General features: G+C 39.4%; 1 protein-coding gene across 2 annotated transcripts in view; it reads right to left on the minus strand.

Moving 5' to 3' along the window:
- Nucleotides 1-27,118, minus strand: part of GPC6 (glypican 6) — a 1,204,448-nt gene that overhangs the window by 18,692 nt on the left and 1,158,638 nt on the right. For both annotated transcript variants that reach the window (XM_004457718.4, XM_058276506.2), the window contains one exon: nucleotides 3,665-3,801. In XM_004457718.4, coding sequence (XP_004457775.2) covers nucleotides 3,665-3,801 — 137 coding nt within the window. The remainder of the gene's footprint in view (nucleotides 1-3,664; nucleotides 3,802-27,118) is intronic.

The raw sequence follows: 27,118 nt of genomic DNA on the forward strand, positions 1-27,118 counted from the left end.
CCCCGCCTCCTTTCCATGGCCTGTTTAGTGACAGCAGCAGAGTGAGATCTGCCAAAGTAAAGGAGAAAATGGAGTGAGAATGGAGGAGGGAGTGGGGATGGATTCCTAGCCTAGGGGGCCACTGCTCACACACCCTTGTTGTTATCTCACACTGCAAATTTTACCGTATATCTACGTATATCCTGTTCTCGCACTTTCAAGTCATCATCGATTTCAATGGGTGCCATTAATTTAATAACACCTTCTTGGGAAAATAAGATTATTACTGGAGTAATGTACGTAACCCAATGTCAGAGTCATTTTGACTTCAGAAACATTAAAATGTGATACAAATATGTTTCTGAATTGAGGGAATATGGCAAAGAGCTATGGAGTAGGATTCAGAAAATAATAAGGAAAAATAGGAGCCATGGAAGAAAAGGCTGATCAGTTACTTAAATAAGGACCAAAGGGCTGCAGCAGAGGGTCTGAACAGAAGAATGATACTTCAAAAGATTCTTCAACTTACAAAATAATTCACTAAAATTTCTTTAAATGAAGAACTTATCTTATGCATTTAGGCATGCATTTGTATATCAATTAATATTTGGGTGAGAAGAAAACTTCAGTTAAATTTAACTCAACAAGTCTTTATTGGTTATCTATGTATTATGCTACTAAACATAGTTATAATGTTAAGATTCAACTAATGGAAGAATAATTAAAAAAAGAACTAAAAGAAACTATGAAATTATAATTTTTCTATGGGACTCTTAAATTGAGTCACAAATATCTGACAAATTTATTTTCCAATGATCTCTTTATTATATAATAAAAGATACCCTGCAGTTGAGTTATTTTTTTTGAATATTCCTGCAAGTGATTTTGTTCCATTAAACCAGATCATTTCCTTCCCCTCCACAAAATCCTTCAGTGGCTTCAAAAATTCAAATCTAGTTCCTGAGAATTATTCAACCTGGTGCTTCTCCACTTATGTGGTCTTTTCTCAAACCTACAGCTAGGCCATATGGTACTTGAAGCCCTCAAACCCCCAAGTCCCCTCTCCAGCCACTGTACCTTAGCACGAGTTGAGCCCATTGCTGTCTTATAGTGTGAAATCTCCAGAGCATTGTGGCTGGGACAGGGTGGGTTCTAAATAACATTGCTGAGGGACTGATGGGCCGAATGAACTGATGCGGACCCACTAAATCTTTTACAGAGCTAAGAAACTGTTTCATTCAGTCCTCCTTATGTGGGACGGGCAGTATTTCAATATTTTTGTTTAGGGGTAAAGTTTTAAGTAAAAAGGGATACTGGGCTAGGACTTGGGAGACTTTTAGGTTTCATCCTCATTAACTGGGCACGTTTGGACTAATATTTTACCTTAACTGGGCTTCTCATCTGCACAATGAGGAACTTGGCTGAACCATGCCTCATAAAATACCTCTAGCAGCTGTGCATGTTCATCACTAAAGCAATAAATGATGATGTTGCTGTTATTCATCAAACATTCACAGTAATTGCACCATTGGGTGCTCCCAACTTCCTACTGATTTCTCAGGAAGCAGTCTCTCACCTTTCTCTTTCTTTCTCCCTCCCTCTCTCATGCATAACTTCAAAATAGGGTAGTTTTTATTTTTTGCCTTTTTGTAAGATCCATATAAATCAGCAATATTCCCAGCAGATCATGGGGGAGACAGACAAGATTCACTGTTCCTCTAGCTCTAACCTCAATGGTCCTTTTCTTTTCTGCTCTTTTTCTGGGTGGAGTGAAGCCCCCTTTTGTACTCCCCTTACCCATTCCCCCTGCTCCAATTCTTTATATTTCCTTTTATAAGAAAATGAAGGAAGGAGATTTGGCTCAACTGACAGAGTGTCCACCTTCCATATGGGAGGTCCAGGGTTCAGACCAAGGGCCCCCTGACTTATGTGGTGAGCTGGCCCATGCACAGTGCTGATGTGTGCAAGGAATGCCTTGCCATGCAAGGGTGTCCCCCATGTAGGGGAGCCCCGTGCACAAGGAGTATGTCCTGTAAGGAGAGCCACCCTGCGAGACAAAAGCGCAGCCTACCCAGGAGTGGTGCCACACACACAGAGAGCTGATGCAGCAAGATGGCTCAACAAAAAGAGATACAGATTCCTGGTGTTGCTGACAAGAATGCAAGCAGACACAGAAGAACACATAGCGAATGGACACAGACAGCAGATAATGGGGGGGGGGGCAGGGAGAGAAAGAAATTTTTTTTTAAATCTTTTTTTTTTAAGAAAAGAAAATGCATATAGGCTAATGCCCCACAACCTGCATTATAACTGCATTATCCACGGGAATGCAGTTCAAAACATGGCCTTCGTTTTAGCTAAGGCTCAAAGATAAACACAGATGGGCAGCCCAAGAAATCAACTACTTTCATCATTAGGCCATCTGGTCATCCTTTACAGTGTCTTTCTGTTAAGTCACTAGGAAAAACCATATTAGAAGCTGTTAATTCACAGCTGAATTTGTGACCAAAATTCTCTTTCCTAAAAGGCCAGACAAGGTAATTCACTAAGTATTTTTGAGTAGCATATTGTTAATAAAATGAATTTCCTTCTTTCCCTTCATGATTTGGATTTTCATCTTGAAATGATTATAGCTCTTTCTGTTGCTGTCTTATTTTCATCTTGCTAAACTCTTGCTGGTATGGTTTATAATATCGTTACCAAGAGATGCTAAAAATGCAACTCAGCAGTGTAAGATTTAACATCTAATGAGCACTTCACTTTGCACCCCCTAGTTACTTTTTGCAGTTTCTTCTGAATTTAATATTCACATACTTTCTTGATCCCTTTTGATCACATCTGCTTCATATGCTTGAAAACACCCAAGAAGGCACAAGAATAGACTCCTCTCCTAGCTTCTCCAACTGTTGGCCAATCCCCAAAGATTCCTTGAGTCCAATTTACCAGCTGCTCTATCTACCTGCAACCTTGCTGAAAAGAGCTCTGCATACTCCTTTTCTTGCCAACTCTCAACCAGTTTCCCCGTCCAACTTCTCTACCCTATGGAAACCAGGCCAAGGCCATTTCTAGGCTGCATCAACAATTTCACAAATTCCATATCAGGTGGCTGTAGCACTGGTTTGGTCAGCAGAGGAGAGGGATGGAAAACAGAGCCACTTCTCATTAAGGGATTGTGATGGCACTTCCCAAGGCAAAGGTGCTATTAGAACTCTCCCCTCATTGTTCCTAGTCATTGACTTTTATCCTTCTCAAGAAAACTTTGGCCAATTTTTTCCTCCATGGATGAAGACAATTACAATGGAATTTTCCTTTCCTGCTTTAACTTGTGATGAAAAAAAAAAAAGCTGTGTAATTTAACTATCCATAAAAATAGCTCCACTATCTTAGAGTCATTAAGTGAACATAAAAAGGCTCTTTGAGATCTCAGAATATCTGTGCTCTGGCATCTGTCACCATTCCTCTGTCTTCATCTAGAGGTGAGGTATTCAGAACAAGGACTCCACGTTTAACAGTACCTTGAGAGAAAGTGCTCCCAGGTGCCCATCACACCTGTCACTCTGAACAGCTGTCGCTAAGCGATGGCTACTCCCTCTACCCTCTGTTTCTTTTTCCATAAACAGTTCTATAGAGCTCTGCCAGGAGCATCTTCCAAGGCTTGATGTAAACTGCCCCTGTCCATACAAACCTGGCTTTGCTGTGCCCATTCCAGCACTCCTCTTCATTGGACGTGCCCGCTGTTACGCTCTCATCCTTGCAGATGGTGTAGGGTAAAGCCGACCAGATCTTTTTAGAGAGTTTCAGTTTTTCTTTTATGTCTGTGACCTGATAAAGAAACAAGGAAAGGGAGTGAATGTTCTTCTCAGGCTTTGTCCACTTCTACACAAGGACAAAATGCAGGTGGAGGTTAAAGAACCTGTGGCATGATGAACACAAACTCTTAATCATTTTAAGGGACAGACACGGTGCTACAGGATTTACTGCCAGGAAAGCCCCTCATCCTCCCCCTTCAAACCTCTCTTAGCTTCTGGCAAGAGTTGTCAGGTAATTGGCTTTTTGTCTTCCATCTTTTCTGTCCTTATATCCTCTGAATTAAAAACTTACAAAGCAACTAAACTGGCTTTGGATCCCACTCCCACTGGAGTCCTTATCGCCATCAGCCTAAATACAGTCTGTAGAATTCGTTTGCCTGGTTGTCGGATAAATGCACCTAAACAATGCACCAAGAGATATAACACTTTTCCCAATGGTCTACTTGTCTCTGCAAGAAATACCTATTGCTACCAATTCAATTGCTAATAACCTCTTGTACGATTCACAGGCTCATAGCAGACACTAGGATTGAAAACATTAAACCAAATCCACCTAAAATCTCTGGTACCAGAAAGAGAAAAGTCATTCTAAATAGAGGGAAATGTACACCTCATAGCCCCGTGAATGGATGGCCAAGAGAATTAGTACCAGCATGTTTCAGGCTCAGCACTGACATCTCACCTGTGGAGAGGTAAGGGGGAGGCAATCGATACCATTTTGGCTCCATAAGGAACATCTAGGTTCAGGCAGTCACAGCTCTTATTTCTTATTCTGTCTATTAGACCATTGGGGAAGTCCATGGATGGTTGAAATGTATCCCAGAAGGGAGAACTACTGGATTTAAAGGCACTGTAATACATTTGAGATGAATGGCCTTTGGAAATAAAGTAGTCTGTGTTCATTGTGGGTGGAATGGAGATTTGAGGAAAACTTCCAAACATCTCTCATCAGATGAAAGAGTGAAAACAAGGAAATAAAGACTTGCGGCATTTTGTTTTCAGTCATGTTTCTCAGTAGTTCCAGGATTATACAGGTTTTGACCCTTGCTTATCTGTGATTCTGATGATGACAGAGGCTTCAATACTGGGAAATCTCTGCTCACCCGTAAGTGCTGAAGATGATTACAATGCTGAATCTTAGAACCTGGTACATATGTTTGGATAGCACAATGTTACTTTTGCATTAGAAGGTGAAAAAAATCAAGAGTAATGACTTTCCTATACCTGTCTCTCACAAAGAAAAGTTTAAGATGGCTTGAAACATGCATTCTCTGAATTCTTCCAGTTTTTGCTGATCCCAAATAAATATCATGCTGGCTCTATTTCCAAGCAATCTGACTGCATAAAGGGGTTTGTAGTGAACTACAGTCTCTTGAGATATATATATATATATATATATAATTATGTATACATATATAATTTTTTACTTTAAATATATGCTGGCCATTTCTATCCAGTCCTAGAATACATTTTAGGTACAAACAGAGATGATGTGCATTCTCTATTTATCAATTGTTAAAAATGTCTCTCTCCCTCAAACACCAACTAGTAAATGTTAAAGAATGATAGAGTTGGAAAAAAATCACCATTCTGCAACCATCATATAATTGATACCAGCAAGACTCATAGATGGGATCAATTATTGATGGGTGAAATTATCAATGGGTGATAAATTACTGTTGGGTAAAAGTTTGGGGGGTGGGGCCAGGATAATTACATGATCTCAAAGTATCTCTCTGCAGATTGCTTATTAAGAACAAAAAGAAAGTCAGAAAAAGAAAACTGGAATTGTATAGAGCAGAAACTTGGCAGACCCCTACTTTAGCCAAGTGATCAAATTGTCACCAAAATGGGACAGACTGATAATGCATGCATTCTGATGTGATTGCTCCAAAGACGTAGAATCTCTTATGCAGCCCAAAATACATAACCTGAATCTAATGATCAAGACATATCAGAGAAACCCCAACTGAGGGACATTTTAAAAACAACTGTCCTGTTCTCTTCAAAATGTCGGTCTTAACAAAGAAAGGCTGAGGAATTCTTCCTCCAGATTAAGGAGAACACAAGATTGACATACAAATGTGGAACATGAGTTTGGATTGGTTCCTGGATTGAAAAAATAATTGACATAAAGGACATCATTGAGATAATTGGCAAAATTTATATACTGACTCTATCTTAGATAATAATATTATATCAATGTTAAATTTTCTTAATTTGATATCATACTGGGATTACATATTTCCTTCTTAGGAAATACGTGCTACAATATTAAGAAGTAATGGCTCATGATATCCATAACTTACTTGCCAATGGTTTAGTCATAATACCAATGATAATAAGGAAAAATTAAAATAATAAAAATAAAATATATGTATAGAGAAAGTAAGAGAGAAAGAAAACTTGGTAAATTTTTAATAATTGGTGAATCTCAAAGGAGAATATATGAGAATTTATTGTACTACTTTGCTATTTTTTGGTTAAGTTTGAATTTTAAAAAATCTCTCACTATTTTTTCCTGCATGTGCCCATCTTGGTGTTTTTAATTTCCAACCTGGGTTACCACCTTTAGTCACTTATTCTCACTCTTCTCACACACAAACCCCAGAGAAAAAAATAGGTATTACATATTCATATCTAGTTCAAAAAATGACCTTTAGGACTGAAATGGTGTAAGGTTTATTCTATCTATAATAGTATACCCTAAGCCTTCTCCTTTCTGCTTATTTCATAGTAAAATTTTAATGATATGCGATGGAAATCTGAACCTACTGTATATATGTAGTTTGGGAAACAGAAAGAATAAAAGTCTATGATGTCTCACAGGTATGTCCTGTTTTAATATCTGAAAACCTTAATTGTGTATGTTGTGCTACTAATTCTTTAAATCTAACTCAGGCAGGTTAATGGATGTGGGTCAACCAATTGGGCTCCTATCTACCATATAGGAGGTCCAGGGTTTGATGCACGTGGAGTGCCGACCCATGAGGGAATGAGGCCCCGCGCAGGAGAGCCGGTCAATGCGGAGAGCTGGCCAATGTGGAGAGCTGGCATAGGAAGATGATGCAACAAGAGAACAGAAGAGAGAAAATAAGAAGACGTAGCAGAACAGGGGAGCTGAGGTGGCGCAAGAGAGTAATTGCCTCTCTCCCACTCCGGAATGTCCCAGGATCGGTTCCCAGAGCTGCCTAATGAGCATACAAATAGACAAAGAAGAAAACACAGTGAATGGACATAGAGAGCAGACAATGAGGGGAGAAATAAATAAAATAAATCTTAAAAAAAAAAATCTAACTCGGCATTATCTAGTTCAAAGTGCAATTTCTGACCACCAGATCAGATTTAGATTAAACTTTCTGCCTTTTCCAGTGCCCTTTATGATTCTAAGTACTGATGGCATCAAATTATAAAAACTGGCTTAGTTTTTTGTTTCCCTCTTTGAACATATTCTCCTTGGTGGCTGGAACATGGTCAAATTTGTCTTTATGCTCGGTTTTCAGTATGGATAGTTTGTTGGGGATCAAATTATGAACCTCACTTTAGGCATCTTCCATGTCCCATCTCCTGGTCTTGTGGATATGAATCCATCTATAAACTGTACCTTTGAAGATTTAAGTAGTTATGGTGTGCGCAAACAGAATGACGGTGGGCCTTAATCTAATACAGTTGAAGTTCTTAGAAGCAAAGGATATTGGACACAGAAAGAAAAATCATGAGAGGCTGGAAGTCAACACAACCTGGAAAAGGAGAATATGATGCCATGTTGTCATGTGATGGGAAAGCTAATGGCCAAGGGCGGCAGGCAGTCAGCCCCAGAATGCCACAGTCTTTGGGGAGAAAGCATACTTTGCTGACGTCTTGATTTTGAACTTCTCCTATCCTCAAAACCCTGAGCCAATAAATTCCCATTGTTTAAGCAAACTCATCATATGGTATTTGCTTTAGTAGTGGGAGACTAAGGTAGTGGAGTGACTCATAGTTGTATAACAAAGAACTTGTCTGGTCTTCGTCCCTGATTCCTAGCCAGTAGCCTCTACATCCTTGGAATTTCCCATGATAGAAGCATCTTTTCTTATTCATGGTGGACCTTAGAGCACACCTGAAAAGTTTCTGCTAAAGAGATGACTTCTAGTTGGGGCTTTGAGGCAAAGCAGTCTGACTCCTAGGGATGGGGCTTAGAGATTGAGTTCAAATGTGGACATTGATTCCATCAGTCATGCCTACTTCATGTTACCCCAGTATAAACTCTTGAGCACTGAAGCTCCAGAGAATTTCCATGGTTGATAAAACACTGCAATGTGCCACTACAGTGATGCACTCTGTCTCCACATGGAGAAGACAGGCAAGCTTGAGTTGGAAATGTTCCCAGATCTCCCCCTATGCATCTCTTCTGATTTGTATCCTTTTTGCTATAATATATCTCATTGTAAGTATAGTGCTTTCCTGAATTTCGCGAGTTGTTCAAGTGAATTATTGAACATGAAGGAGTGGTGGAAAACCCCTGAATTTTGTAGCCAGTTGATTTGAGTGCAGGTATCTTGGGAATCCACCAATTTATGCTGTTGTCTGAAGGGCAATCTTGTGGAGGTGTGCCCTTAATCTACGAAGTCTAGCTAGCTTCTGGTAGTTAAAACAGCATTGTAGTTCAGTTTGTGTAGGAAATGTATGAAGTCGTTTCATAGTCCAAACATTCCATTTTGCCTGGGGCTGAGGAGGTTCACTGGAAAGTCCCAAGCAAAACAGGACAAAGTTGATCACCCAAAGTGCAGGTCTCAGCACACAGATGGTGCTCAATAAATGTTGGTTGAGAAAGCGGATGTAATTGCCCTGTTCTGTTACAGGTCATAGATAATATTGCTAACACTGAAAAGTTAGGGATCACAATAATGAGAGCTCTTGGCCCTAAAAGAGTGGGAGTGGGGGCAGTGGATTGTGGAGATGTACTGTCTAACGAGGAGCCCCTCACGATGATAAGTGTGTGGGTTCTCTGCTTGTTAACCACAGCACATTTTACCCTTGGGATGCACTCCTACTGGCATTTCAGTAGTGGAGGGTTATCATTGTGCAATTGAAGGAGATAACAGCAAAGGAGCAGTGAGAGATGTAAATGCTGTTTTAACATTCTGCACAGAAACATTGGCCAATTCACTTCCAGACTGTGATGTGATGCAGACAGCTGAAAAAAAAAAGGACACTATTAGCCACCACAAAAGAACATGCCTTTGAATCTAAAGTGTGTCTGAATGATTGCAGTTTATTTTCCAGTATCAAGAACGTTTTTCAATTCTAACACCGTTTAGAAATAGTTCCTCATTTTCTTATATTTTTATTTCTAAAACTACATGTAACCTTTTTGTTGTAGTTCCACACTTGGGTCCCTATACTCATACCCTGAAACTTAAGTATAACAATACTAAGCTAAGCTTGATGCTAACAAGCAAGCACTGATAGTACAGATACTACTGACAATAACAAGTGAGCCCTAATTCATTAATAAAGCAAACCTGTTGGGAGCAAAGACTTGGGATCAAATATGAAATTTGTAACAATTTCCTTTTTCTGCTTCCCAAATGAGCTAATCTAGGGCAAATCAACTTTCTCCAATACTTGCAAGTGAATTTTACCATTTGTCTAGGATTATTAATATTTATGTAACACCCAAGTATTAAATATTTTTCATGCTATTGATGGATCCTGAAAGTTAATCAAAAACTTCTGTTAAACCATAGGAATCTGATCTAAATATATACTGTTGGGGTCCACAGTGAAAACATGAACCCTGTTTTAGGACTTATCTGGAGTTGATTCTGATTTCAACTTTGACTACTGGTTTCAATGGAGATATAAACTCTTAAAGGCCTGAAAAAAAGTCCATGAATACTTGACTCTATGGAAGAGAGTGGCATCATTCTCATACTTATCCTTATAGAACTGTATGTAAATAATACAAAAGAGGAAGGAAACTGACAACATGAAGAGATTGCTATAAACAAAGAATTAGCATTGGGAAAAACAGAGCAGAAAGCATTGTTGCCTGACAGCCTCATTTAAGAAGTAATTAGAGCCTAGGTGGCTCAGTGGTTGAGCACTGCTTCCTGCATACGAGGTTCCAGGTTCAATCTCAGTTCTGGTACCTTGGGGAAAAAAAAGTAATTGTGCCCCCAGTATTTAAACTGACTCTCATCAAGGTTCTGACTCAACAATTCCAGTTTGCAGAAACCTTTGGGAGAGAGGAACAAACTAAAAAACACCATAAATAAGCAATCAGCATGTGGAGGTGTCTTAGGGACTTGGAGCTGCCCTGGATGGTGCTTCAGGGGCAATCACCGGACATTATAAATCCTCACAGGACCCACTGGATGGAAAGTGGGAGAGTAAGGGCTATGATGTGGACCATTGACCATGAGGTGCAGAGGTGCCCAGAGACGTACTTACCAAATGCAATGGATGTGTCATGATGATGGGAATGAATGTTGCTGGGGGGGGAGTGGTGGGGTGGGGGTGGTGGGGTTGAAGGGGTCCTCATATATTTTTTTGTAATGTAATATTTTTACAAAATCAATTAAAAAAATTTAAAAAAAACTATAAAAAAAAATAAGCAATCAGCTACATCTGATATATAGGATATTATATAAGACAGCCTGGACTCTTCAAATGTTAAAAAAATAAAATAAAAGGCTACAAGAAGACTGTTCCAGATGAAAAACAACCCCAGAAACTAATAACCAAATGCTATGTGTGGACCTTAACTGTATACTGGATTTGGGAGTGGGAACCCAACTATATGAGAGTCTTTTGAGATAATCAGAAAATTTTGAATATAGAATAGATAATAGATGAAATTATTAAATCACTGTTAATTTTCCTAAGTATGCTCATGGTATTATGATTGTGTAGGATACTGTTCTTATTCTTAGGAGATGTATATTGAAGTAGTTAGGGATAAACTGTCATGATGTCTTTTACTTACTTGAAAATGGAGAAAAAGTCAACCATTATTGCATCCATGTGAAGGATATGTGGATGTTCATTTTACTCTTTTTTCAGCCATTTCAGTATTGTTTGAAAAAGTTGAAACTAATACAAAGTTAGGAAAAGAAGTAAGACCTTGTTGTTAGGGCCTTGCTGAATTCAACATAGGGCAATCATTAATTCAAAGTAAAGGAGGCTAACTATGAGTCTTGAACCAAGGCACTCACAGTCAATCTTCACAGCTTTATGCTTAAGTATCACTATCATACCCTTTTGCACCTGGGAAACAGGAATCTAGAGAGGCTAAAAAACTTGCCGCACATCTGGTAAAGATGGCATTGAAAATCAAATGTAGGGAAGTGGTTGTGGCTCAACTGATAGAACGTCTGCCTACCATATGGAGGGTCCAGGGTTCAACACCCAGGGCCTCCTGACCCATGTGGTGAGCTAGCCCATGCCCAGTACTGCCACGCACAAGGAGTGCCGTGCCACGCAGGGGTATCCCCCGCATAGGAGAGCCCCACATGCAAGAAGTGTGCCCCGCAAGGAGAGCTGCCCTGTGCAAAAAAAGCACAGCTTGCCCAGGAGTGATGCCGCACACACAGAGAGCTGACGCAACAAGATAACAACAAAAAAAGCTACAGTTTCCCAGTGCCGCATGACAAGAATGCAAGCGGACACAGAAGAACACAGAGTGAATGGATACAGAAAGCAGACGACGGGGGGAATGGGAGAGAAATAAAATAAAATCTTAAAAAAAAAAAATTCAAATGTAGCCTTTAGAATCTTCCTTTAACCAAGGGGCTTCATCTGGCCTTTGCCAGTAGTGATGTTCTCCAAAGCATGTTTTGTGGGCGGCGATTGGGGTGTGAAAGATGATTCGATGCGATTCAGGAGAAAATGTTAGCACTTCTATTCCTATTTTTTTTTAATATAAAAATGTAAGAGGAATTCAGCTTTACTAATCGTTAGTCTACAGATTGATATACCTCTTAATTAGTCCATATGGCTACAGCCATTTTCTCAAGTGTCCTGTGTATAGAGTGAAACTTTCACAGTGGGGAGGGGTTGGCAGTGGTCCCCTCCCTTGTTATCTTGCTGCTGGTGTCTTGGAATATACAACGTGCTGGTTAAATGGATTAATGGATGAGACTACCTAGTTTTAGCTAACTCTCACTAAATGGACAGGTGACTTAAAAGTACTTTTTAAAAGAAACTTTGGATTGCAACAATAAAACTGCAGGCATGATATTTCTCTTATTTTTGGTACATCGACTACATCACAAAGTGAAAATAATAAATATTCTTTGCTTAATCTTTATTTTATCCTTTAAAAGTTTGTATTTTTGCATTTTTTCATAAGGTACATAATATATTAGTTTTTATTATAATCATAATATATTAGTAATTATATATAATTTCTGCATAAACACTTATAAATATCCCATGTGACTATGATCCTGAATTCTAAGCTGATAGAGGTACAAATTTTTTTAAAATTGGACATAGCATAGTCTATATAGCACAGAGACCTACACTTTATATTTTGAATAAATGATTTAGCAAGCAGTAACTCAATAATATTTAGTGAAATCAGCTTAATGAGACAGGGAAGTGTATTACAATTTAGAAAATGTTCTAATACATTGATTAAATAAGAGAAAAGCTTTTGTTGCTTATATTCATTCATTACACACTTATTATGGGCCTTTTATAAGCTGGGTTTTAGGCAAGACTCTGGGGATTCAAATACGACTAGTACACAGGTGCTGTCCTTGAACAAGAGTTTGTAGCTTCACTTTCTAGTGGGAAAAACAGAGAACTGGTATAGTCATGGGTAAGCAAAGGGCTATGGGAGCAGTGGTATCAGTTTGTCTGGAAATTTCTTTCTGGGGAATTACATATTCTCTCCCAAGAAAATAAGGCTTTATTATATTTGCTCTTTTGTGGAACCTGGGTGATTATTAATTTTTATCTAGAGGGGATTACAAACAACCAAAAACAGGCATCATGTCCTCTTAAGTTTTCACCTCCAAGAATGGGATGTTTTTTTCCCCCACGCAGAAGCCATTGCTTTCGGCCACTGCTCTCGTCTGCAGCTACGCATTTTGCTAAGGAGCACTTTCTTAGCTTTCCTGAATCCCAGGGAAGGTTTCCTCCACAGCCAGAGATCGGTAAACAGTGCTTTGTGTGTGCTGGTGCTTAACAAATATTTGTTGAATGAATAAATATATGAACAGCACTGTTGATTATCTGCTGGGGGAAGTGAGATTTCAAAATTATCGATTTTCTGCCGGTGAATGCCTTCGGATTTTCCTTTGGAGAGCAAGGAAGGGACAGGCAAATTCAGCCAGGCCTTCCAAAAAACAGTGCTTTCTCTTGACCTGATTATCCCCTGAGCTAGAAGGGTCTCTCTGATGATCCCTCAAATCCTCTAATTAGGATTCTAGTCTCCTGTCTGCTCAAATGTCATTCCAGGTGTAATTTACACAGGTATGATAGAAGGGCCTTGGAGACCTCAAAGGCAATCTTGGCTTATGGGGTGGGGTGTGTGGAGGGGGACAGGAGAATTTAACTAAAAAATAGAACAAATCTCATCTTAAATGATCGCTATAATCCTTGTAAAGACATACTGTTTCCCGTAGCTTCCTTTTGGTTTCCAGACATGACCTGTTGAATTCTGATTTGGAGGTGTTTTTTTTGATAGCCATTATTACCGTTGTCTCCTAGGTAGATTTTTTGGTAGGGCACACTTGACCTCCTCCAAGAGACTTCTTCCATAGCCATCAGTCCACCTGTGGCCGAGAACCTATTTACCCTGGACCCTTCATTTTGTCTGGACTAATCCCTGGGCATCTGCTGTCAGAAGGCCACCTGCTCTCGCTACTCTATCACCCCTGCCCCAGAATTCATACCACTGGCTACCTGTTGTGAGCACCTGGCTCTAATGCTCTATTTGCTTATGACTAGAGGAAGATTTCAATTTGCCAGTTTTATCTGTATGAAAACATAATGTAACTGGATGTAAATAATATATACTGTATCTTTAGAAAAATATGATTAATATTTAAAGGATTATACAATAAATAATATATAATGAGAGAAAAAAACCAATGTGAATATTTTATAAGATGAAGGTCATTTGTTAGCTTCAGTAAACAGTCCATTTAAAGAAACAAACACTGTCTCATTTTTACCTAATAGAGAGGGATACTCTACTTGGCCAAGTTAAGAGAAATTCGCAATCTATGTCACAATTTTCCCAACCTGAGAGTTTAATAATCCAGCTTTGGAAACAGTGACCATATCCAGCTTTACTCTAGAGAGGAATGGTCTTTTCTTACAGCAAACAGTCTTTCAATTCACAGCATGAACCTGCATCAGAATTCAAGTCATACATAGTTCTTCAATGATCAAACACAGGTCTGTGAATGTACCGGCTTACGAATTCTCTCACTCACCTGAAAACATATACAGATGGTCGGAAATAGAGTATTTAAATAGAGTATTTAAAGTTCCTAATTCTCAAATGGAATATTAATTTTTCTGACACGGTCAAATATCCATAAATACAATCTCCCTAGTGTTCTGAGAGGAAATAGGTGTTACACTGTTTAGCTCAATGAGAAAGCTTAATCTACTTGCTTCTTCCATGTTGAAGTCTAAACTCAAATCTGTATCTTCTGAGAATAGCTTTTAGGGTTCTACTCACTAGAACATCAGTTGTTGAATTTTTTTTTTCTCTCATTTATTTTCAGTTTGTGAAACTCTTTGGTCTTATTTTTCATGTCTCAGATTGTTTCTGTCTGCAGTGAAATGTTTGGGTAGGTTCTGTAATGCTTGGCATATAAATAATTGTAACCTTTTTTTTTCCTTTTGAGAAACTCCTCAGTAAGTCTTGGGGATGACTGCAGGGTTCTGCAGCATTCAAGCAGGAGTGATTCCAGAGTTGACCTTGCCCACACAGTATGCCCAGCCCTCTACGTAGTCCTCAAGTCACTACGCACCAGCAAACCAGCCCCACGTTCTGACCTTTCCCGTACATTTCCAGGGAATTCAATAACAAGTTCTATTCTATTACCACATGACTTGTCTTTCCCCTTTGGTCTGGTACATTACTTCCCAGGAGACAAACACACATGTTGTGTAGGAAAAACTAAGATGGATAAAAAGCCAGTAGGAAGTGAGAGAATTTTTGAAGGTTCAAAAACACAATGCTTGGTTGTGTTGAGTTTCTCAGGGGATTGGGAATTGCATGAAAAATTAAAAGAGTCTTAGTCATCCCCTCTGGCTTCAGGTTCGGGGTTTCTTGGCCAGATGATCACACTGTAAGAAGGACATAACCCTGAAAAGACAGATGGGGTCCTTTTCTGGCAAAACACTGATCCTTAAAGTGGAATAAATATGGGATACATCAGAAATATCATCCTAGGCTTTTCAGGTCACATTTTTGCAGTAGATTTTAAGAAAACAACAACAAACTTTCAAATCCTTGTGTTTGTTCCTAACGTTCTGATTGTGCTTCATTTCTTGTGGTATTCCATTTTCCACAATTAAGTGTAGTAAAAATTCTATACATCCTTGAGAGATGACAGAATCTGACAAACTAATATTTATTGAATTCAATAGTGAGTGAAAAGGGAAGTAGACTTGGCCCAGTGGATAGGGTGTCTGCCTACTACATAGGAAGTCCACGGTTCAAACCTTGGGTCTCCTTGACCCGTGTGGAGCTGGCCCATGTGCAGCACTGATGCGTGCAAGGAGTGCCCTGCCGTGCAGGGGTTTCCCTCGCTTAGGGGAGTCCCACGCACAAGGAGTGCGCCCCGAAAGGAGAGCCGCCCAGCACGAAAGCAAGTGCAGCCTGCCCAAGAATGGCTCCTCACACACGGAGAGCTGACACAGCAAGATGATGCAACAAAAAGAAACACAGATTCCCTGTGCCACTGATAAGGATAGAAGCTGTCACAGAAGAACACAGCGAATGTCAGAGAGAGCAGACAACTGGGGGTGGGGTGGGGAGGGAAGAGAAATAAATAAAAAATAAATCTTTAAAAAAATAGTGAGTGAAAAGAAAAAGACAGGAAGACATTAGGTCTATGGAAGTGTGTATAAAATCCAAGTACTACTTTGCACTGGGGAACTTATATGGTGAAACTATTTCTCAAGACTGAAAATATGAATAGTCAAGGAGAAGTTTTAACATTGTATCTGTTAGAGGTTATACAGAGATGTTATGGTCACTGTGAACACTATATGCCAATAAATTAGATAACCTAGATGAAAAGGACAAATTCTTAGGAGCACACAAACTACCTACATTGACTCAAGAAGAAATGAAAAATCTCAACAAACCAATCACTAATAAGGAGAGTGAGTCAGTAACCAAAAACCTCTCAACAAAATAAAAGCCAGGACCAGATGGCTTCCAGGGGCATTCTCCTGAACATTCCAAAACTTACCCCCAGTTCTGCTCAAACTCTTAAAAAAATTGAAGAGAAGTGAACACACCCTAATTCATTTCAAGTGGTTGATATCACCCTCAAACTAAAGCCAGATAAAGATACCTCCAGAAAAGAAAATTACAGATCAATATCTCATTTGGATCTAGATCCAAAAATCCTCATCAAACTGAATCCAACAGCATATTAAAAGAATTATGCACCATGATCAAGTGGAATTTATCCCCAGTATGCAAGTTTGGTTCAACCTAAGAAAATCAATTACTGAAGTACACCACATTAACACGATGAAGGGAATAAACACACGCTGTCATCTCAGTTGGCACACTAAAGCAAAGCAGTCTTGAGAGAAATTCACCCCGACTTCACTTAAATACTCCCAATGACAGATATCTAGGCCTAGTGGAGAGATTTGCTTCTTAACCTAAAGCAAGTTACTTCCTCTCTCTGGACAGTTTTGGGGACCTTCGTGGACTAGGCTAGGCCACACCGCATACTCTTGTTCCTCCTCTTGTATTTGGCATTTAGACTGAACCCCAACTTGTTCCCTTGTTTTGATTTGCTTCTTTGCTACCTCTAAGTGACTTCAAATTTCAAGGTGGATTCTGCTTTTTTCTCTCCTATCCCCTGGAAACTCTCTTTGGTTAATTTCTGACCTTGGATCTATCCATTCTTTGCTCTCTCTCCTTCTCCCTGCTCTTGGCGTTGGAAACCAGCTTATATCCTCCCTGGCTGCTTACTTTCTTCACATTGTATTTTTAAGCTTTATTTTGACTGTGTAAATTCAAATGACCCCTGAGGAGCTTGTCTTGATCAGGAGAATGAATTGTGACGAGTGATGCTTCTAAATTAGGTTTTTAGATATGTGGTCTTCATAATCGTGGAGAGGAAGATCGCAGATACTTTTCAGAAGAGAATAATTCAGTATTTCTAGAAGTTATGTAAGGCTTATTGAAGAAGTCTGGATATTTAAAAACTAACTCTGCTCCTACCATCATCTAGGCTATCACCATTACAGAATGAAAACTTTCGGAAATTCTCTAAGGTTTGAACAGTGGACTTCCTCATTTCCCTGATATAGCCAATAGGATCATGGTAGTGGCTAAGGAATGATCCCTTTGTTTTCGAGCTAACCTGGACAGTTGCACTAATTCAGGAAACTGTCAACAGAAGTTATTCATTTAATAGCCCAATTTTGCAATCCTTAAAAAGTTTCATGTTCTGAATATATGATTTGCTGAAAAAAATTCTGATTTTTCTGCCAGCTATTACTTCCAATGTGCAAGCGCTTCATAGGGGCTTTGATGATATTTAGAAAACCCATGCAAAGACTCTTCTTGTATCTGTGATTAACAAAATGTAATGATTCTGTTAAGCCTTAGTAACCTGAAGTTACTCTTAAAATATTGAAATTTCATCTTCAGTGAATGAAATTTAGGACATTATAAGTATGTCTACTAGTTTATTTTTTTTTAAAGATTTATTTCTCTTCCCTCCCCCCACCCAACCCAGTTGTCTGTTCTCTGTGTCCATTTGCTGCGTGTTCTTCTTTGTCCGCTTCTGTTGTCAGCAGCACGAGAATCTGTGTTTCTTGCTGTGTCAGCTCTCCATGTGTGCGGCACCATTCCTGGGCAGGCTGAACTTTCTTTCACGCTGGGTGGCTCTCCTTACGGGGCGCACTCCTTGCACGTGGGGCTCCCCTATGAGAGGGGCACCCCTGAGTGGCTCGGCACTCCTTGTGTGCATCAGCACTGCACGTGGGCCAGTTCCAAAAGGGTCAAGGAGGCCTGGGGTTTGAACTGCGGAACTCCCATGTGGTAGACAGACACCCTATCCATTGGGCCTAATCCGCTTCCCTGTATACTAGTTTGAAAAAAGGGGAGGACGCATGGCAAAGCATTCCACTTAGAGTTTAGGCATGACTGAATATTTTAGAAATCATCATTTAAAGATAAATATTTAGAGCTTTATTCTTCCACACCAAAGCTAAGAAATAGATATGTATCCTGGTTTCTTTCTCAGAAGCCACTACAAATATTTGGAACTTAAGAGGAAATGAGAAATCCTTTTTTCACCTGAGAGTGATATAATTGAGCAGTGATGTAATTAAGGAAGATATTGCAAACATGATTCCCTTCAACAGTGAAAGAACCCACAAAGATGTACAAACTTTAAAAAAGTGGTTTTTTAAAAAAGATTTATTTTTTATTTATTCCCCCCGTTGTCTGCTCTCTGTGTCCATTTGCTGTGTGTTCTTCTGTGTTTGCTTGTATTCTTATTAGGCGGCTCTGGGAACCAATCCTGGGACCTTCCAGAGTGCAATTACTCTCTTGTGCCACCTCAACTGTTTTGCTACATCTTCTTATTGTCCCTCCTCTGTGTGTATTGTTGCATCATCTTGCTGTGCCTTCTCTCTGTGTCAGCTGGCACTCCTGTGCGGGGCAGCTTTCCTGCACTGGGTGGCACTCCCTCTGTGTGGGCCGGCACTCTGCGTGTGCCAGCTTGCCATGTGGGCCAGCTTGCCCTCACCAGGAGGCCCTGGACTGCAAACCCTGGACCTCCTATGTGGTAGATGGGAGCCCAAGTGGTTGAGCCACATCTGTTTCCCGGAAAAGAATTGAGATACAGCACAGAAAAACACAGCAACTAGGAAGTGAAATCAGTTTGAAATCAGTTTGATCTAAATCCTAAATCCATTTAGGGTAGGGATAGGTTGTCCTAAATCTTTTATGGAATAGGCAACAAAAAGGCAAATAAATCTCTTTTGGACACATGTGATTTGATTTGTACTTAACTGTGTAGACTTGTACTATGTAGTGTATAATGCATGCTTTTTTTTTTTTTTTCCTTCTTTCATTCATTGTGTTATACTTATGACTACACAATGTGCTGCATTTTCCTTCATGGGCTTAACTGGGAATTTGTTCAAGTTTAATTGCCAGTGATTTTTGTCTAAGGAAGTTCTAGGAACAATAGAATGAGAAACTAATAAATGCAGTCAATAAACTAAGTCAGAGGACCCAAAAATGCCTATGAATTAACTCAAACATATAATATAGTCATTGGAGAAAGAAGAGTATAATTAGTGGATAGCTCTTTTTTGGGACTCAATTCACTGTCCATCCTCTTGAGGTCCTCTTGATACCCCAGATTTGGTTAGGATCTCCTCAGTATGGGGAACTTACTGCCCAATGGAAGAAAGAGACAACATGCAAACAAGCATAATAAATGGTGGTAGGTCGAGTGTAAGGAATGTAATCAATAGGTTATTAGGAGGGGCGGGCTAAAAGTCCCTATTGGGGGAGGAAGGTAGGATCAAGGAAAGCTTCCAAGAAGAGGTAGCAGTTGAACTGGCCCTGGAGGATGAGTAGAATTCTGTAGGTAGAAAGGCTGGGAAGAGTGAACATTTTGGCATGGGGACCCTGAGGGGCAAATGCTCATGGATAGGAAGTTCCTTCAATAGTGGGGAAAAGCATTGGTTCATGGTGCTTGGAGATACGTTTGCTTTAACTGTGACTTTGGCAAGTGGTGTAATCACCCTATAATTGGTTTCCAACAGGAGAAAATACTCCTTGTATTCCTTTGCATTTCTCCCCCCACACTTTTAAACATTATCTTCTTAAGGACTTAAAAAGTTTAGTAACTTAATATATTGCTAAGGCACCAGGAGCTGGAAGCTCTTAATGAGCAGAACTATCACCATGGGGACAGATGGCATAGAGTGAGCAAAGTACACTTTTTCTTGGAAATCAAGTTCTTACCCCTGTGAGGTAAATTACCTTTTCCTGAGAGCCATCTGCTTACCTTAAAGATCCAATTTACCCCATGGGGCACCAACCAGGGAGTGCCATTTACTCCTCCCATGACTAGACCCCAATGACAGAAGAGTAGTTGACTTTCACCTTTATATCTTAAGCATCTGATAACCTAAATGGGTTCTCCTAGTCCCCTATAGGCTGCAGAGTTACCAGAGACCCCCCTTTACGCTCCAGTGGGAGAGGGACTACCTTGTGAAATGGCAGAATGGCCATTCTGGGCAAGGAAGCAATGAGGACCTAAGGGAGCGTTGTCTAATGTGAAATATAGAAATATCATGTGAGCCACAAATGTGACCTATACATGTAATCTTAAGTTCTCTAGTAGCCACATTAAAAATAAAGTGGAATTAATTTTAATAATATACCTTATTTAATTCAATGATCCAAAATAATATCATTTGAACATAGTCGATACGAAAAACTATTAATCTGATATTTTAATTTTTTTGTCCTGAATCTTCAAAGTGTGTCATGTATTTTATACTTACAGCACATCCAATTCCATCTACAGACATCTCAAGTACTCAACAACCACACGTGGCTAGTGGCTGCCAAATCGAGGGCTCTCCTGCACACACGGGGAGTGAGGTCCAGCTTTTACTGCGAGGGGCTGAGCACAGGTTCCAGGCTGACGGTAGATGAATGAGTTGAAGGTAGGTTCTTAGCTTAACATTACAACTTTCAGCATTCTCTTCTGAATTCTTTGGGTAAGTTCCACTTCAAATCAGCAGAACTTATTTTTATCCCTTGTTTGCTCAGGTCATTCTCCTGCCCTCCATTGCCTCCCCCTAAGTTCACTAACTGAAATTAGGGTTATAGTTGAAGACTGACTGACATCTAACCTGTCTCTAGTATTGCTTCACTTATATAAAAGAGAACACATTACATTCAGCTTTGCAATATCTTGCTGATACTTTGTCTACATGGCAGGGATGCTTTGGCCTATATTTATTTATTTATACTGAAGTATAATAATCAGCCAGAAAATACACAAATCATATATGAACAGTTTGATCAATTTCCACAAAGTTATTCATGTGACAAGCCACCAGATTTATGGCAGTTGACAGAAAGGAAAATATCTTAAAAGTTCTGTTGGATACCATTCTTTCTAGAAGATTCCACTTTTTTGAAAAAAATTAATTGCATCAAGTCACTTACGCGAGGGGATTGCAAGATATGAAATCACAGAGTTTCTTATTGATTTACTGTAATTTTGAAAATATGAATTGCATATTGGCTCTGGGTATGTGCATGCATTTTAAAGACAAAAGGCTGTCAAAAAGTTGTTTGATACAAAAGAAATTCATAAGGCAGCCCGTTAGCCTTCTACCCTGTAGCCTTTTCCGTTCAGTAAGTTCATGAAATCCGTTCAACCTCACGTTTGGCGAACCGGCTTCATCATGGCCACCAGATGGCAGTCTTGTCCAATCTTTCCACTGCTTCCTCCCCTTCCCAGAGTCTTAGGGAATAAAATTGTAGATTGTTCCACTGCACATAAAACTGACAACCCTGTTATTTTAAACTTGAAACTGACAGGCTGTTATTTTAATGAGGTCTGCCAGAGCCAAGGTTAACCAAAGCTTTATTTCCCTACAAAATGTTAAGGCGACAGTTCTAAAAGGGGGCTGTGAAATTTTATGTTATTGATACTTTCTCTGACTGTACAATTTTTAAGATATTTTTTGACAAGTAAAGCTACATGACAAATATTTCCATATGTTTATATATAGCAAAATTCTGCCTTAAAATTGGTTCAAATTTACGCCAGTAGGTACTCTGATTCTAAATTATATTCCTGCAAAGAAAAAAAAAGAAAAATCCTTTTCTATAGTTACACATTTCTGCATATTTTGAAGCATAACTATTTTTAGCACTTTGACTTTCTAGCCTAATGAGTTAAAGGGAAATTCAAAGCTTATTTCAATCTCATTAATATTCCAAAATGAAATCAAGTATAGTATTTGATTCTTTGTTTCTATGAAAGATGCTTAGATCCAGAACAGTGAAACTTAAGAATTTGTTTCTATAATAGGTACTTGTACAATGTGAGATGGTTAATGGCATTATAATTTATTCCCTTTCCGTAGAAATGCCTTTTTATTTGAATCAAGGAAGTATTTAAAGTCAGTTAGTTAACTGTGGCAATGTTACAAATATTAGAAGTCACCTTTCATCAGTGATTTCGCTAACATTTTTTGTATCTTTTCACCTGCTACACCAAATAATTTTCACCATTTAACCAATCTCCTGGACTGAATTTATGACAGTAGATTCTGAAAATCTTTTATCCATTTCTACATTTGCAGAACTTACTTTGAATGAACAATGTCATCAGTGGCCCTCATTGCCCAGAGGCCAGAGGAAAAGGAACTTTAAAATACGTAGGAAGAGCTTTGATTTCTGAAAGTGGGCCTAAAATAAATAAATTACCCTATATCTCTCTTTGCTACTCATATTTTATTATTACACATTGGTGACAATGCCAATTCAATTTTGCAAACCTTTAATGCAATCTACTGTGTATAAAGAACTGTGCTATGGAGATAAGATTTACAAAGCCCTGTAAGAAACAGCCTTTATCCTCCAGACCTGCTATGTAATTTGTGAGGCCATGTGGACAATGAAAATGTGGGACTTCTTGCTAAAAATGCAAGAATTTCAAGATGGTCACAGCCGAGAAATTAAATTAACTCTAGGGTCTCTGGGTTGCTGCACTAGGTCACACGCCCATAAAGCAGGCTCTGCTTGTTCTCAAGAAGCTGCAGGTGAGTTGGGTTTTGCTGACACATATGATGTGATATATAAGCTACTGAGTCAGATGCTAACAATAATCATGGCAACAATAGTGATAGTTACTCTTTACTGACTACCTATCTGATGCCCAGCAATAAAATCCATATTACTATAATTTGCACAAAAATGTTGAAAGATAGTTCTTGGTTTCTCCACTTTACAGATGAGATAACTGAGAACTGCAGTTTTACTGTGGTGTTTTTGTGTAATGACATGCAATAGTTATAAATATCAAGTGCTTGCTATTTGACAGGCACCGTTTTAAGCCCATTACTCATATCTCATAGAATTGTCACAACCCCACATGAAAGACAGACACTGAAACTTTGGTGGGTTAAATCACTTGGCCTTGATCACCATGGTACAAGTAGCAAGGCCTGGTTTTGATCCTTGGCAGTTGGACTCCAGAACCAACTGTCTTAAATTAACCATCACAACGGAACTGGCCAGCTGGAAACTTTAGTGCATTCACAAAGCTGTGTGGCAAGTTGGTAGATCTGACATCATTTCAAAAATGATGGAAAATATATTGGCAGGAGGGATCCTCTGAAAATCTTTGTACTGTTTCCAAATTATGCTGTCTGTGTTAATTTTCTAGACCTTCTTCAACACCACCGTGATTCTTGCAGCCCTCCCAGTAATTTCCTCATTTTCGACCTTTTCTAACACTAACCATGCATGGTTAGAGCAGCCGTTCAAACAAATACAAGACTATATATTCTTCAATCTACCACTGGAAAACAACACGTTCTCCCCTAGGAGGTCCAAAGACAGTAAAAGAACCAGATGTCATCTGTCTGGTTATGTAGAGCAGTGGGTTATATTGCCTTGAATGCATCTGCCATCTACCTATCTATCTATCTACCTACCTATCTATCTATCTATCTATCTATCTATCTATCTATCTATCTATCTATCTAGTCATCATTATCTATGTATTTACTGTTACTATCAGCAGAAATAATTATCAGGTGGTGCTAAGAATATTCTAAATGCAGTATACCATAATATATAGGCCATTTTCCTGACATGCAAGTGCGAAAAAATGAGAGACCTAAAAACTCCTTCTTGCTTTACAAAGGGACAAGCATTCTCTTTCTGGATTTTTTTTTATTCCTAAAACAGCATGGACCAGGTCTTCCCCTGAGTTTCCATGACAAAGGGAGAATTCCCCCATAGGGCTACACACACAGGTCGGAAATCCAGCCCTACATAGTTAATGGACTGTATCTAACAAAATTGTATTATAAATCCTCTCCTTGAGACTATTTCTTCCATGAAATGGAAAGTAGCAAAGAAAACAAAATTTTCACCACCCTGCCACAGAAATCCACGGAGACTTGAAAGAGCTTTTTCCTTTTCCTATTACACTGTACTTGGGAATAAGGTTAAGGAACCAGACAGTAAATCTGATTCAACCAAATCCAAAGCACTCTGAGGAATCGTCTTTTTTATTGCAGATAAGTATAAAAACAGTACTGGAAGCACAGTAGAATCTTAAAGATAAAATGCCAGGGGCTTTCTGTTAATAGATTTGGTAGCTAAGCAGTGGTACTTAGAGAACAACCTTCATGTCTTCAAAAAAATATCTCAGCAAAAGGAGTTCTGAATATAAATAATTAGAAGGATAATTGTGTCGAGATAGCCTCAGTCTTAGATTGTTTTTCTGTTCCTTCTTTGAAGAGTTATGTTTTATTCCCGATGCATGCAGAGTTACAATATAGTCATGCTCCAGGCTTATGGAGGGGGGTGGGAGTGTAATTATCATTTGGGCTTATGAGTGGGGGGTGTTAGGGTACAGAACCTTAACATCGCAAAAATTTCCCCCAAGTTAATAAGTGTAAGATTCACCGATTTGATTTTTGTATTTTTCTTCTTAGGAGCTTTTTCTGAAATTTTCTAATATGCCACAGTGATCCATAAATCACAAATTCTGACATGCTTCATTTCCTTCATTCTTTTTACTACAATAAAGGGAAAATTAAAGAGCCTTTTAAAAATAGTTTTCATTTCCTTACATCTTCAAATTATTTTCTGTGTGAGAAAACCAAACCTCTTCTAGCCAAATCGCAGACCTGAAAAAGGCTCAGCCCACTTTCAATTTATTTCCTTTGTGAGTAGGTCAGGTGTTTCAAGTATTTCCCCAATTGAAATAGGCTGTTATTTATGTAAGCATCTGAATGAGGTGTCACTAAGTTTCCCTTCTTTTTCATTTATACAGTTGAGAGGAAAGTCCAGACTTCGAAGGATCTAGGACTGATGTTCAGAATTCCATTTTATTTCTATTGGTCTGAGGAGGTGACGCCTCCAGGAGAAGAGATGTTTGGAAGCCTTACTCTTTTGCTCGATAGTTTTTGTTGTTACTACAGTCTTTCCCAAAGAGAGAAACACAGAAACAAGCTTACTTGAAACTTGATTGGAAAGAGGATTTTAAGAAAATACAATGAGTACCCTGGGAAATTACTGAAACTCCATAGTGGCCTTTAAAAGGAAAAGAGCTTTTCCCTGATCAAAAGTATTGGGGGAGGGGAGCAGATGTAGGTTAGTGGTTGAGTGATGCTTTCCACATATGGGGTCCTCGGTTCTTTTAAAAAAAAGGGTTCGGGCAGATATGGCACTGGAAGTACACATAAACAGACATTTGTTCAAAATACTGAAAGTATCAACTAAACCACTATGGCTATGCCCTGGGAATCTGCATTTCTAAGGCATAGCCCCAATGAACTCTGATATATAGGAGCCTAGAACTGACCTCCACAGGGCTAAGGAGTAGACTGTGTGAGCTCTCAAGGGCACATTTAGCCCCCTGACTTCTACTTTGTGTTCTTTTTCTGAAAGACATTTTAATTGTCATTTAATCTATATTTTTACACTCATCTTTTTCACTTGTTCTAAAACTATAACTCAGATTCCCATGAACAGCAAATCTTACCTCAGTGATTCTAAAAATATCTGTTTCTATTATTGTATATTGTTATTGGTTTATTTAATCCTTTGACTATGTAGTACCATTGCCATAACTTAATTCATGGCCCTACCCTTCACAGGGCAGTGGGCATGGCTGAATTGTTCATACATCCAGTCAACAAACGTTTGTTAAGGGGTTTCTCTGTGTAAGATACTCTGTTAAGGCTCTGGAGCTAGAAAGGTGAAAAGGCCTTGGTCCCTGAGCGTCCTCTTCTGGGGGGAGATATAGTCCAAAAAAACCCAAAACAAACCCCTCAAAACAAAATACAATGTGGTGTGAGGGCTGGCAGGAATTGGGTGGAGAGGGATACAAACTTGAGTGTAGAATTGGGGGTTGCAGCTATTTTCATTAACAGAGACCAGTAACCCAAAGCTGATCAAACTGAGAGCAAATGAAAAAAGGTAAGGGCACTTAAATCACAGCAAAAGTCCCTCCTTCAAGGAGACTACACTTTCACATTTCAGAACCAAAGAAAACAGACACAGGGAGTACCCAAGGGCAGCAACTGCTTAACAGAAAACCAATGGAGTTCCAAGGAGGGTACAGGAAGTGAGTGTGGCATGTAAAGGCCTGGGTGCATCCAGTTGGCTGAGCATGCTGCAGCTGCTTTCAATAGCAGGACTGTTCCCATGCATGTCCATGCTACGTCTTAAAGGTGGTTCAGGCTCCTTCTGATGGCGGTTGAGAGGTACAGACAAGAGGTTCCAGGTCTGCTGGGAGTACTGGGAAGGGGTAAGGAGAGGTTCGCATGAAGGGCTACTTGAGTTGCCTCTTGAAGAATGAGTTGGAGTATATTGGAAGAGTGGGGCAAGCTTGGCTTCCTGTCAGATGGGACAATTCCATGTTTAAAGGTTCAAAAAGACATGCTCCATTTGGGCTTTGGAAAGTAGTCTGGTATGATTGGATGGTAAAGTGCATATGTTGGAAAGGAAGGAGTTAAGGCCAGAGAAGTGACAGATACCAGCAGGTCCTACAAGGTTTTACAGTTCACAGTAAGCTCTTTAGAACATTCTGGAAGAACATTTGAACTGTGGTAGAAACAGCCCAGGAGGGGCCTCTGATGGATGCATGAGTATGCTGCTGGGAAAGCCTGTTGGGGTGGATGATGGGTTGGGTTGATGACAAGGGGCAGATGGGCAGTGCCTTGTTGCATCCCATCCATCCTTACCTGGCAATTCAACTCCACATTTTCCACCTAAATCAACCTCTATTTCTTACAAAGCTTTGTTGCCCTTGTGGGTGGTCCCTGCCAGCTCAAGCCTTTGACTATGCTACTTCCAGGAAGTGACTTCCTCTATGGGGAGAAATATCCCT

The sequence above is a fragment of the Dasypus novemcinctus genome, chromosome 15 (genome assembly GCF_030445035.2).
Source record: "Dasypus novemcinctus isolate mDasNov1 chromosome 15, mDasNov1.1.hap2, whole genome shotgun sequence".
NCBI lineage: Eukaryota > Metazoa > Chordata > Mammalia > Cingulata > Dasypodidae > Dasypus > Dasypus novemcinctus.